Source organism: Zonotrichia leucophrys, chromosome 1A, assembly GCF_028769735.1.
Source record: "Zonotrichia leucophrys gambelii isolate GWCS_2022_RI chromosome 1A, RI_Zleu_2.0, whole genome shotgun sequence".
NCBI lineage: Eukaryota > Metazoa > Chordata > Aves > Passeriformes > Passerellidae > Zonotrichia > Zonotrichia leucophrys.
In genome coordinates, this window is record NC_088170.1 from 39,842,605 (window position 1) to 39,855,781 (window position 13,177).

The 13,177-nt window shown below is 39.5% G+C and overlaps 1 protein-coding gene across 5 annotated transcripts in view; it reads right to left on the reverse strand.

The window, feature by feature from the left end:
• NCF4 (neutrophil cytosolic factor 4) overlaps positions 1 to 13,177 on the reverse strand; it is a 39,492-nt gene that overhangs the window by 8,355 nt on the left and 17,960 nt on the right. For 2 of the 5 annotated variants that reach the window (XM_064702461.1, XM_064702462.1), the window contains exons 3-7: positions 5,512 to 5,598; positions 3,512 to 3,596; positions 2,206 to 2,359; positions 1,830 to 1,900; positions 327 to 454 (exon numbers count right to left, since the gene is read on the reverse strand). In XM_064702461.1, the coding sequence (XP_064558531.1) occupies positions 327 to 454; positions 1,830 to 1,900; positions 2,206 to 2,359; positions 3,512 to 3,596; positions 5,512 to 5,598 (525 nt within the window). Of the gene's footprint in view, positions 1 to 326; positions 455 to 1,829; positions 1,901 to 2,205; positions 2,360 to 3,511; positions 3,597 to 5,511; positions 5,639 to 13,177 lie in introns of all 5 variants that reach the window. The other 3 variants (XM_064702464.1, XM_064702465.1, XM_064702463.1) reach the window with 2 other exon arrangements.

Consider the following 13,177-nt stretch of genomic DNA (forward strand, 5'->3'; position numbering starts at 1 on the left):
TTAAGCTTGGCTTGGATATTCTGCACATTGTAATAGAGATTACCATTAAAGAAATATGGGCAGATAGAGCTGGACAGTATTTTTAAAAAGGCAAATACTCTCATTTTGGAATTTTCCTTTAATGCAAGTACCACATCCACTTAAAAAATCTGAGATTACTGAAAACAAGAAATACACTCTGTTCACTCCACCACAAAGACCCTCATATTAGGGATTCATGGATTCACTTGGAAAACACAGTGGTGATTCTCATCTATCTCTCCCCCCAAAACTGGACAGCATCTCTTTAATCAAGCAATGCTGCAAAAAACATGTCAATCACTTACACTCGGCGTGTCCGTGGGCGAAGCCGTCTCAGTCTGTGAGGCACCTGCTCACCATCAAAGGTTGAGTGGTAGAAGAACAGCCGAACGTCCTCATCCATCAACACCCAAGCAGGGAGGCAGAGCAGGTTCTGTGCCAAGAGCAAGCAGGAAGCAGAGTGTAACAGTGGGAGAGACCAATTCTCTATTTATTTACATGTAACAAATATGCCTCTCTGACCTACAGGATCATGAAGGATATTCATTACTGCCAGAAATCTCCCTCCTCTCCTTTCTCACTCAGCAGGACATAGCTGAACAGCTGACAGTCTTTCCTCTTTACTCCTGGAGTTGGCCAATGTATTGCTTCATGCTTTTTGTACCTGATTTACTGCAGGAGTAAATTGCTTTTTGTTTTTCTTTTCAGAACATGAATGACTGTGGAAAGAAGGCAGTCTTGGCCAGTGCTTCAGACTTTTACTGATTTGAAGTTTAGGTCTTCAGTTAACCTGCACACAAAGAGTATCTCTCCTTGGTGCATGCTGCATCTTCACTGTAATTCAGGTACTCTCAGAAGCCCACCTGTCCTGATTCTGGCTGTGAGAGAGTCAGTTTTCTTCTTAGTAGCTGGCACAGTGTTGTGTGTTGGATTTAGCATGAGAATAATGTGGATAACACACAGATGTTTTAGCTGTTTCTAACTACTGGCTTACTTAGTCCAAGCCAAGGGCTTTTCTGGTTCCCTAGTCCTGCAGTGAGGAGCTGCACAGGAATCCAGGAGGGAGCATGGCCAGGAGAGCTGGACCAAACTAGCCAAAGGGATATTCCATGCCATAGGACATCATGCCCAGTATGTAACTGGAGGGAGTTGCTCAGGAGCCACAGATCACTGCTCAGTGGGCACTGGGCATTGGTCAGCAGGCGGTGAGCAATTGTAAGGTGCATCATTTGTTTGTTTTCTTCTTTAGTTTTATTTCTCTGTATTTTTGGTTACCTCCCTTCTAATTACAATTATTTATTAGTATTATATTTTACTTTATTTCAATTATTAAACTGTTCTTATCTCAACCCACGGGTTTTACCATTTCCCAGTTGTCCTCCCCATTCCATTAGGGAAGGAGGGAGTGAGCAAGAGCCTGCGTGGCACTTGATGGTGGGTGGGGTAAAGCACAACCCACCCACCATTCTCCCAATCCCTTGGATACACACACCAACTATGTATTCATGCAGCACCTGGAGATTCACCATTTCCTCACACATTTTGGGGGGTTTTGGTAAGGATGTCTATCTGTATATGAAGAGAGAGAGTGACCCTTTGTGAACTGCATACCCCAGCAGAGCCTACAGTCTGAACAATCTGGGGAAGAGGACTTCAGGTTGTATCACAGTGTAGGCACTGTGTCTTCAGAAAAGCAGAGCAGAGAGAAGCAGATACTTAGAACCCAAAAAGTACTGTCTGCCTTAGCTGATTTCAGTGTAAGTATCTGCAGTGATCGCTGCATTCTTTACTTTAAAATTAAGTTTTACCTTCATATAGACATTTAGGATAGGAATCCTGTTCTCAGCAATTTCCTTTTTGGCACCAACAAAAACTTTTCCTGGAAAATATAAAACCTGTAACAGTTATTGAAGAAAAAAAAGCAAAAAAGAGGCTATCAGAGAAATGAAGCAGTCAGGAGGAAGTAGAAGCTGAAAAAAAATTTACATCTTTTCTAAAGGATTTTAGGTTTCTAAATGAACTTTACTACAAGTGAAGGGGCTGTCAATGGAACATGATTTCTCTGGCATACACAGCCAGGAATTAGTTCCTTGTCACAACTACTTCTCTCACTGCATTGCTCCTTAGGGCAGCCTGGAGCTGAAAAGCTGCTAATTGTGCAAAGGTTTGGTACTGACAGCTTACCTGGCAGTACAGGGAGTGTGCAGGTAAACGGGCTGTTACTGCTCTCTGGCCCATATCTCTCCTCTAGTTTGGTGTGCAGGGCATAGAACTCACGATAGCGCCGGAAAATCAGGTATCTGCCACCACCTTTAAGCTTTACTTCAATGACAAACATCTGAAACAGAGAAGAGGGATTCTGGCTGGTGTTCATACTTAAAAAAACTCACCAACTGAATGTGAGGAATAAAACAGGAACATAAGATCTGTGCTCCATTAGTGGGAATATCCTCTTAGGAGCAGAGAGGAAAGCAAGCCTTCAGTTAAGCATCTGCCAATTCAGGAACTAGGATATAACAAGGTATTTGTGCGGGTCCAGCTTGCATATGAAGCATGTCCCTGTGGCTACTTTATATTACATAATCTTTAAAGGAAACATGAAATTACTAGATTCAACTTTATGCTTGCACACTTTGCCTCAGTGACAAGCAAAATGCATTACAAAGACAAACACAAATATTTTACAATAAGATGCCTTGGACATCTAAATCTAAAGACAGACTGACATTTAAATGAATTGATTTTCAGAATTGAAGCCATTCATACTTCTTTTTTTGACTTTAATGTACACAGTTGCAGAAATTATTGTCTGACCTCCTTCAACCACTATTTTATTTCTGTTTTGACAAAATTGCTTTGCTCTAAAGGAACCCAACACTTCCACACACTGACCTCTGAGTCACATTGCAGCCAGATGCTTCAGAAAACATAAAGACAGAGCAACCAAATATCACTCTATTCCAGAGAAAAATCTGAATTCTGCAGTGGGAAGGGTTTTAAGAGCAATGTCTCCAGCAGAAGTCAGACTGAGATGGGCATATTCAAACCTTCAGAAAATCTTACTGCCTTTCCCTACTATTCCCTTCCTGTGTGCTCTTTCGTGTCTTAATATGCTTCCTCCTGTGAAGATGGGAGCATCCTAACTTGCCAGTACCACAAAATAATGAACCAAGACTCTACCTTTCTACCCTCTGAGTTACTTTCCCACTATCTTCACCAATGATACAGCACTCCAACAGAAAACAAATCAGATTTTAGGAAAAATTAGGATGTTAGAGGATATCTCCTACACTTCATTCAGAAAATAAATTTTTAGACTGAATCTGGGATAACTGTACTTCATTCCTGAAAAATAAAGCACTGAGAAGTCTTCCACATGGAACTGCTCACACCAAAAAGCAATTACACCAGATTAACTGCATTTTGCTTCCCACAACCAAACCAGTCACTGGTGAAGGCATGTAGAGGCAGGATAAATCTCCATTCTTACATAGTAATTAGTAAAGCCTTTCTTCTCTTCAATGTCTGCGATATTAGCTGAAACAGGTACATCATCTGGAAGCTGGTCAAAATCACTGTGAAGCAAGAACAGAAGATTTAGGTTACTCATACTGGTAATAGCCTTTGAGATGTCCTATGTCACACAGAGCAAAGATAGGCAATATCACATTTTCTATTATCAAAACCAAGATGTTAGAAACTCATGGTGTCATTCTCTTCCTCTGGAGGTTTGATCTTGAGACGTCAAATTTCAATAAATTGAGCATAAATCAGTGACCATTGAGAAGATGCATTATGCCTGAAAAATATTCCTCTCATTCCTAGGCTTGCTCAAGGAACAGGACTACAAAACAAACACTTGAACTGCTAATCTTTTCCTGAGAAATGTGATCAACTGTGGATGCATTCTTAATCCTTCCTTAATCTAGGAGATTTACAGAAAAAACTCTGCATCAGTGGATCCTATTCTAAGGAGATCATTATACATCATGATTTATGCTGCTATTATTACTGCATTACTGTAGAATATAGGAAACAGTTCTGAGAAAAGAGCTTGTTATGCAAAGTGCTGTAGAAACTGACAGCACAAAGCTAAATCCTAAAAACTTTATACTCTATGCAAGATGCATAAAATATACCACACACATATAAGAAAAGAAACAACAGGATAAGCACAAACAGAAAAAGAACAAAGAAACAAAAGCATAGTATTGTTCTATGTCAAAATTATTGGTGCCCACACCAGCTGTCAAAATGTTGTCAAATTTTCTTGACGACATCACAATAAAGCAAAGTCTTAAAGAGGCTTGGAAAAATAAGGCTAGGCTATCAAATATTTGGAGAGAGACCTCCCAGTCACAGCAGGTAAGGTTCGTCACAGAATATTTGGAGTTGGAAGGGACCAACTTTCAAAGATCACCAAGTACAACTCTTAATGAATGGCCTGCACAGGGATAGAACATACGACCTTGGCATTTATCCCCCAGTCTCAGCAGATAACCTGAAGCAAGCACAAAGATACTTGTTTGAAAATGTCAAAAGTGTGTGAAGGAACTCATGTTGATAGGCAAGGTTAGAATAAGCTTTGCAGATCCTAGAAGGAATTGGATTTGAAGTGAGAAGGAAGAATCTCTGCAGGAACAGGGATTACTAATGAGCAGCCATATGACCACACAGTCATGTTACTGGTCTATACTGCCCACACTACAAGAAAAGCATGGATCGGCAGATGCCTTTTCCTCTATGACCTCCTTAGTGCAACAGCTTTGACAAGCACAGACAAATTCACCTTTGCTTCAGTCTTATAACTCAGTGTTGTCAGAGGGGTATTTATATTAACAGCTGAGTAAAAAGCATCTAGAATGAGGAGAACAGAATAACAAATGAGATAAAGAGAGACTTCTAAAAGGATCATCTAAGAAATCCCAAGCTGACAAAAAAAAAAAAAAAAAAAAAAAAAAAAAAAAAAAAAAGTGGTAGCTGTCAGTTTATTCTGGTAGGAGAATATCCCAAGCAGGGGCTTCCACAAGGCGTAGCCCATTTGAAATGCTGAAGCAATGATGCAACATCTTGCAATAGTTTGCTCTACAAGGAAAATGCCATGAATCAGCACCACCCACAATACTGTAAATACTGCCCCTTACTCTGAAGAAGGATGTGGTTATGGAGAGCAAGAGATATAATTAGTCATATCACAAACACTCATCATAAACTCCAGTAAAAGGGAAACTTATTTTGCAGCTATAAAGAGGACAATGACCCACTATGTCCTAGGTTGTGAATATTTCCCACAAAAAGAAGAAAGTCCACACCAGCAAAAGAAATGGTCTGCTTGACCCTAAGCAGCCTAATAGTGCGGAAGTTACACACTGTTCTGATAACAAGAAGCCTTTTAGAATCACCAAAGATGCTTGCATCCAAATTAACCAAACAGATCAGGAGTTACATGAGGCTTGTGGGGAGGCAGGAGCAGGCTATATAACACATTACCTCTTTTCTCGCAGCTGTCGGGGAAGAGACATTGTTCTTCTTAAATCCAGATGACTAGGATCTATACCTCTACTTCTTGGGCACTTCCTGGTTTAATAGGATGAACACGAAGTCAAAGTAATTCTCCCTGTGTGAAACAAGACTCCTTTGCAAGGCCTCAGAGATCTTTTTTTCATGTTTCAGTGTCAGACGATTTCTGCTGTACCTCCCCACCCCCATGAGTTTGAGGAAGTATCAGGGGGGAAACAGTAATAAAGAGAGACTGCTCTGTGATGTCTGTCATGTCTCAAAACTGCCACAATTGAGAAACTGAAAGCCCAAAAAAAGCAGAAACTATGAGCCACATATTCCATTGTCCACCCTTCACCAAAATATTTGCCTCTGTTGAAAGCTAGTATGAGTGGGCTCAGCAGTCTGTTTTGCCTCAGCTAAAATGTCCCCAGATATACCTCTATATTAATATTTGTAAACTAGGATGAATACTTCTAATCCCTTCTTGAGGCACTGTGATTCCCAAGGATCCTCCTTTTCACAGACCAAGAGCCAGGAGGTGGAGCTACAGAATAAATTTTAAAATGGGAGCGGAATGTATCACCAGAAAAATCAGCCTTGTCAATCACCAGGGCATCGGGCACAGGAGGTGAGATTTGAAGGACAGATCAATGAAAGTAAGACAGGAGTCCTTTAAAGGCCAGAGATCTTTTTGGCTTTGTGTGCTCAAAACAACCCACATTTGCCACATACAAAGACAAGGTAACGGCTTGCCCTGGCTTTTACTCAAACTGTAGTGACAAAGCATTTATATAACATCAGTTGACAATCTTCCAGGAAGAAAGTGATGAGGAAACCATGATTTCTTAACAATATGGCTAAGTTGTAACACAGCTTATCTGCCCTAGTCAAAAACTGCTATGTGCATCCTCGCCTCTCCATTTCAGTCTTTGACTCTCTTCCATTTTCGTGTTCAATACATATTTGCCTCCTTCTCCTCCTTCCGCTGCCAAGAACAAAAATTCCCATCTGAATGGAGCAAAAATCAACCAGCATCCTTCAAAATAAAACTCTATTTACAACTGTAATCATCAGCCTTGAGAGTAACTGCATTGCATTGCATTTTAATGAAGTAAATCCTTCACCCAGCTCCTTTCCATGGCACCATAATAGAATTTGAGAGGGGATATGGTGTCTCTTGATCAGAAAAGACCAGCAGAACAAAATTCTGAACTGTGTTTTCTGAGTGATCTGCTACTCCGCTGCATATCATAGCTTTGACAAGAAAATCATATAAAGGGTATCCTATTTTTTTTCAAATGTCCTGAAAGATAATCTAGATATATTGCAGGTACATCTTTTAATAGACAGAGGACATTGCACAATCCAAAAATACATGTTCATTGTTTATCTAGGGATGTGACTTCTTGAACACAAGTTGACAGAAACTCTCAGACAAATTGTCTATGCAAATGTTCTGCTGTAAGATGAGTAAAGCAAACTGAAAGCAGGTCAATTCCACTACTCTCCACTAGAGATTACAGGTAGGAATAATACTAACCTGACAGAATAATGCTAAACCTACTAAGAATGTTTATGGTTCTGCAGTATTTTCTTGTTCTGAACTCAACCAGAAAAAGGCCTTGCTTTTCTGACAAAAGGCAGATTTCTGCCTCAGATGAGTGAATAACTGATTTTTTCGAGGGATCACCAAGGCTATGAGACTAAGATTGGAAAAACTGCTTTGCCATATTCTTCTGTGCCAAATCAGTGTCTCAACTACCACATGCTTTCGTTCCATTTCTACTATTGTGCTACTATAGTAGAAATAGCAATTTCTATTATTTGGGCTGAGAAAATAGGCTGTCTCTAATCAAATACACATGCTTTCTCTGTTCAAATAATTATTTCATGAATGAAATAAGTATCCATTACAAAACTGATATTCTAACAATACCTATGTCAGGAGATATGCCTGCACTAGGAAAGTACCCAATTTCATCATCTGGCATGGCCAGCTCTCAGTTTTGAGAAAACCCGTCCACACACAATGGCTGGCACGGTCATTGTGGTGCTGCTGCACCAACCCAAATACATGTGCAAGAGAAGAGAAAGCAGGAATTCATCCAAATGAAAGGAATATAAAACAAAAATTGGTTCATTAAAGGAGACTATTTAAGAGAATCCTCAGATGACTGAATCATGCTGCCACCACTATATGCCTCTTCACAGTTCACAATCTTCTCTATTATTTTGGACGTGCCTGTGAGCTGTGAAACTGTGGCCTTCTGTCCAATGCACCTGTTGTTAGAAAACACATGTACAAGGATACACAGCACCCTGGAAATCTGACAGTATCAGCTAGAACAAAACAACCAAAGCGAGTGAGGAATTCTAGTGAGAAATAGGAATGCAGTCCCAAATCACTAGAGATACATGAACCACCAATAAAAGGTAAACCAAAAAATGTAGCAGAAATACTCAGCTGAATCAAGTTTGGGTGACAGCACTACATACCATGTCTGCTAGGGCAGCAGCAACTGTATAATTTTGCTTATCTCTATGGAATAATGGCTTCTTTCTGATGCACCTGATCTTACAAAAGTGCTACGTAGTTATGCTCAATCACCAGCCATAGAATAAATCTTTTAAGTGATAGGAGAAAGTGAACAAGAATAATATGGTTAAATGATTCTGATCTCATCACAGATTAATCTGCAAAGGAAGTAACATTTAGCCATTACTGCAAGGAAGCTGAACATCAAATACAAACACATATGGCAGAGTTGGCTTTCAAGATACTTTCACTCAACCCATTGTTTTCAAAGGATATGTGGAATATTTGTTTCTGCAGCATACACATCATTAGCAGTTGGATGCCTTGACTCCTGTGGTTGCTTGAGACTGAGCTACAACTGTAATAACACTGATTTGGGAAGTGTTTGGGGATCTTTTCCATTTTCCTTTAATAATACTTGTACAGACCACCAGCTTTATGGAATGCTTTAATAGACTTTTGCAATACTTATTTTCAAATACAGCCATGTATAAACCAGCAATTATTTTTATTATAGCTCATGAATAATTAATTACAGTTCTGTAAAATTTCTGGACGAAAGTTACATTTGATAAGCTATTAATGTCTGCCCTGTAATCTTTGGAGCACTTTTGCAGGTAGTGCTACAAAATCCTTAGGAGACAGTTGGCACAATGGTAACTAATAAGACTGTTTCTTTCCCATATGCTTTCAGGACAGTTGAAAAAAAAAATTTAAAAAAATAAAAAAGCTGAAGTTCTCCTATCTTTCTGAACTTGAAACTTAAAAAAAAAAAACAAAACAAAGAGGGCATAAGTTGAGCTAATTTGTTTTGTATTCTTAATTTGATAATGGTTCAATTAATAGTGTCTGGATGTATGGATATTCTCCCTGTCATGCATTATGTTGGGATTTAAAAAGTCACAGGAGTATGGATTGATAGAATTTAGAAATGTTCTTTGAATTAAATCTGGACAGTGTTTCCATGATTGCTTTTTTAGGGTGAAAAGTAGCTAGTAGGTATTTGCAGAAAAAGACTCTTTTCATGCCCTGCTGATATAAACACAACTAAATAATCCATCTTGGACTGAAGACATTTAAAGGTCAGCATCTACCACTGTTCCTGACAGTGAATTTAATGGTGTCTTTTCCAGAATAAATTATTACTCAACACGGAAGAGGTTTATAGAACCAAATCTTAAGGAAAGAGCACCATTTTTTAAAATTACATTCTTCTCAGAATGCCAAACTAAATCGTATATCTGAATCCTGGCCTTTTCACCTCTACTGCTTGAGCAAAATAAGGATTTCAGGGGAAAAAATCCCAACAACAAACCAAAAAACAACAACAAACCAAAATGTCAATCTTTTGACGTTATCAGTTTTTTTTTTTTAAATAGGCAACCAACAGTACCATTCTGAGGCTTGATAGTTCATTATTCAATAGGCAGATCTCTCCAGCTTTTCTTATGCAGAGCAATGTCACAAGCAGTATTATGATCTTCGTCTCAGTGGAAAACAATTCTTCTTTTAAAATAAACCTGCTTCCTTTGAAATATATACAGGATTTCTTCCTGATAGAATAGAATCACTATGAATGGAACAGTTGGAACATGTTTATGTCCTTCATGAACAATGGACATTTTGTTCTTGCAGAGCTCAGGTGGATATTTGGTACCCAGCACTAGACAAAGTGAAAGAAATGGAAGCTCAGAAACAACAAGAGAACATTTCTTCATCCAGATCATATCTGACTTCCTGGATAAAAGAGGTAAATAAGGAAGAAATAGGGCAGAGCTTGTCACTGCTATTGTGCATGACAGATGTGGGCTGGAGGTGGAGCCCTGTGCTCCAGTCAACTTCTCCGATGTCAAAATCTGGTAACTCGCCATTGCAGAAAAAGAAGCAGGAAAGTTCCATTCAAGCACTCCTGAGAGAGTTATGCCTACAACCATCCCTCCAGAACTTTAAAATCTACTTTTAGTGCACAGCAGCAGTGCACCTTTGTGGCAGGATGGTTTTTGTAATTCTTCTAATCATCTTGAGAACCAAAAATTTGTGTAAGTGATTGCTGCTCAAGGCAAAAAAAATTCTGCTTCATCTATTTCACAAGTTCAAAAGACCTGTTAAAGTTACTCAAAAAAAATTTCACTGAGCTTCCCCAAATGGCAAAACAGGGTTCGGATTTGCTAAAATTTGTACAGTGATGCGTTCAAATCAGCCTACACTGTTCCTAACAGTTTAATTTCCCTATCCATGTGAAGAAATCCTGTGACCAAATTCCTTTTTACCTTATTTAGGAACTTTAGATAAGTGCCTGTAGTTAAGTGAAGTTTTCTGAAAAGTAAAGAGAGACAGGCACCACTGGCCAGTAAATAAGACCTCAGTGGGCCAATTCTCCCTATGAAGGTTTTATGTGTCTCCTAGGAATATACATGAATTATGAAATTACTATATTCCCAGTTTTGTCACCTCAGGTTTCTAAAGGTAAGGTAATAAATCTGTCCCTTGATGTGGACCTAGTTATTACTGGTACAAAGGTACCTTCTCATTCGGGACTCAGCTATATTTGGATATGCACTTTTACACTGGTATAATTGTCTTTACCCTAGGGGAGTTGTACTACTTAAGATACACTGATATAGTAAAAGAAGCACAATTTTCTGGTGCAGAAATATCCAGTCTGCTCCTTATAGAGAGTTTATGGCTCATTTTCTAATGGTTCATAAATTGGGACAATATTCCTTAATAAAATCAGGAGGCAAGAGGGCAAGAGATTAGGATAGGCAGGCAAGTAGCAAACAGAGAGGCAATAATAGCAAAGTCTGGTGATTTTCAAAGTTCTGTTCTATCTATTCCTCACAACAAATACTTACAGCCTGCCTCACCTGCTGCCTTACCTACTGGCCTTTTATTACCTCAGCCTTCATTCCTTGAAAGATAAACTCGTGGAATGAATGCACCAATTAACATTTCAATAAGCAATTAAATCCCCAATCAGTGGCTGAACTGTGCATTTCAAGTGTGGAAGACTGGAGTTTATGTCTCCCATACCTCAAACGGCAGAAGGCTGCCTCTTTATGTGAAACTGGGTCTGAACAAGAGACCTCTTAATTAACTGCCATAGCAAGTTCAGCCCCTGCCTTGCTGTGTGTAATTCCTTCTGTCCTAGCTTTGCCATCTGTAAAATAGGGCTGACTAAGACTTTTCTCATGATGGGGGAGGTGAGAAGGAAAAATGCTCAGCAGAGGTATAATTCTTGGGGAAAATCAGGTAAGAAGTGACAAACTACAACCATTATCCTTGCAACCCATCTGCACTCAAAATCACCTGCAGTGCAAACAGAAAACAATACAAAAAGGTTGCTCTTTAAAATGTGCCAGTAATGCTCTGATGCCAGGCCTTAGAACAGATTCTCAAACCTTCAGAAAAGACTGTAGTAGCTAAACTATCACATATGTTAAACAGCAGTAGCCAACAAGCCTGTCCTACTACAGAAAAGAATAAGGAAAGGTAATGAAGAATAAATTTCTGCCCAGAGTGCTATTTAATCTTGGAATGCATCATCGTGCTTGTGGATTGCTTCAATAATCTGAGCTAAACAAAGGTACCAGAGAACTTTGAAGCTGTGATTTCAAGAAATCAGTATATGGAAATGGTAACAGCTTAGGAAATTCTCTGTCTTCACATACTCTTGCTTTTTTCCTGCCTCGCAGGATGGCACACCTGCAAAATACATCAGCTAACTAAGCCAGCTGTAAAAACAGTTTTTTAAGCCACAGATCAATTTCTCACCCCAGCTCACAGCACAGACATGATGAGGAGAATGAATGGGGAGGAATACATTAAACAAGCACTGCCTGATAACTTTGTCTTGCAAAAGCATTCTCCTCTGACAACACAGTGAGTGCATGTGTGTGCATGTACAGCCCCAAATGACTCATTTTGTCTCCTGAAAATCCATCTCCACATGCAGATACTAATGCAGCCTCTTTCACCCATGTGCTTCAGGGCAATCTAACAATCGTGTGGCAAGAATTTTACCACTTCTATGATGTACTGAAGAAGCCAAAACACACCCCCAAACCATGACCTATGCTGTAATAATTTTTCTGAATGAGACAGCAGCTACTGAGTTAGTAGCTACAGAACACAGCTCCTGAGTAGCTTCTCCTCTCTCTTTAGTGCCTTAGCCCTCTTTGTCACCACTTTATTCATTTGCCACCACTTTATTCATTTTTCCAGATTTCACTACAAACAACTTGTACAAGCTGTTGCACGATGTGAATGCAGTGCCATAACAGCAGGTTTCTCACCAGGAATCATAACACAGGTAGGTGGAAAAGAGGGCAGAAAACTGTATGGCAACAGCACTTTTTCATGATTGGAAAGTGTTTTCCTTGTGAAAAGGCAAAAATAAAACCTCAAAATAAAGGAAAAGGAGGAAGTGAAGGGTGGGTGGGTGGGGAGCAGTAAAAATCAAACATGCCTGTGACTAAGACATACAATAAAATCTATTTACTACCCAAATAATTCTTAGTGCAAACCAGGTGGTTATGACACTCTCAGATATGTCAGCTGAAAAACAGTAAAAGGTAGAGGGGGATTGATGTCCTGTTCCAGTTCTTTCTGTTCCACATCTCGCCTCTTGAGTTCTGCTGAATGTGACATTTTTCCCTGGCACCTAATACACAGAACTCTGCTGCTAATTTTGTGCACAGAGTTCTCATGCTGTGTAATTTGAGGCCAGAGACTCCTCCAACAGCCTGCCAGACGGAGTGCACACCCTTCAACACTGCTTCTGCTGCAGAGAAAGGGGGGATGGGACAAGGAAATGAGCCAAACAAGAAACAAGAAACAAGATTCCAAACTTGTCCAAGATGTTTAGCCAATTTTTGGCTCTTAGATTTATCAGGGATCCATCTCCAGCTCATCCTGTCCAGTTTGTCAGAAGACGCATCCAGTGGATTTGCCAGCAATTGCAAATACTCAGTCAACTTAGGATGCACACTTTTCCTTTTTTTCCCCCTATTAGATTCTGTCTGGCTGCTCTAAAACTAAAGCAGTCTGTTGGCCACAAGGGTCTTTCAGTACTGCCCTGATGAGATAGTATAAAAACTGATTTCTGCAATATTGTAA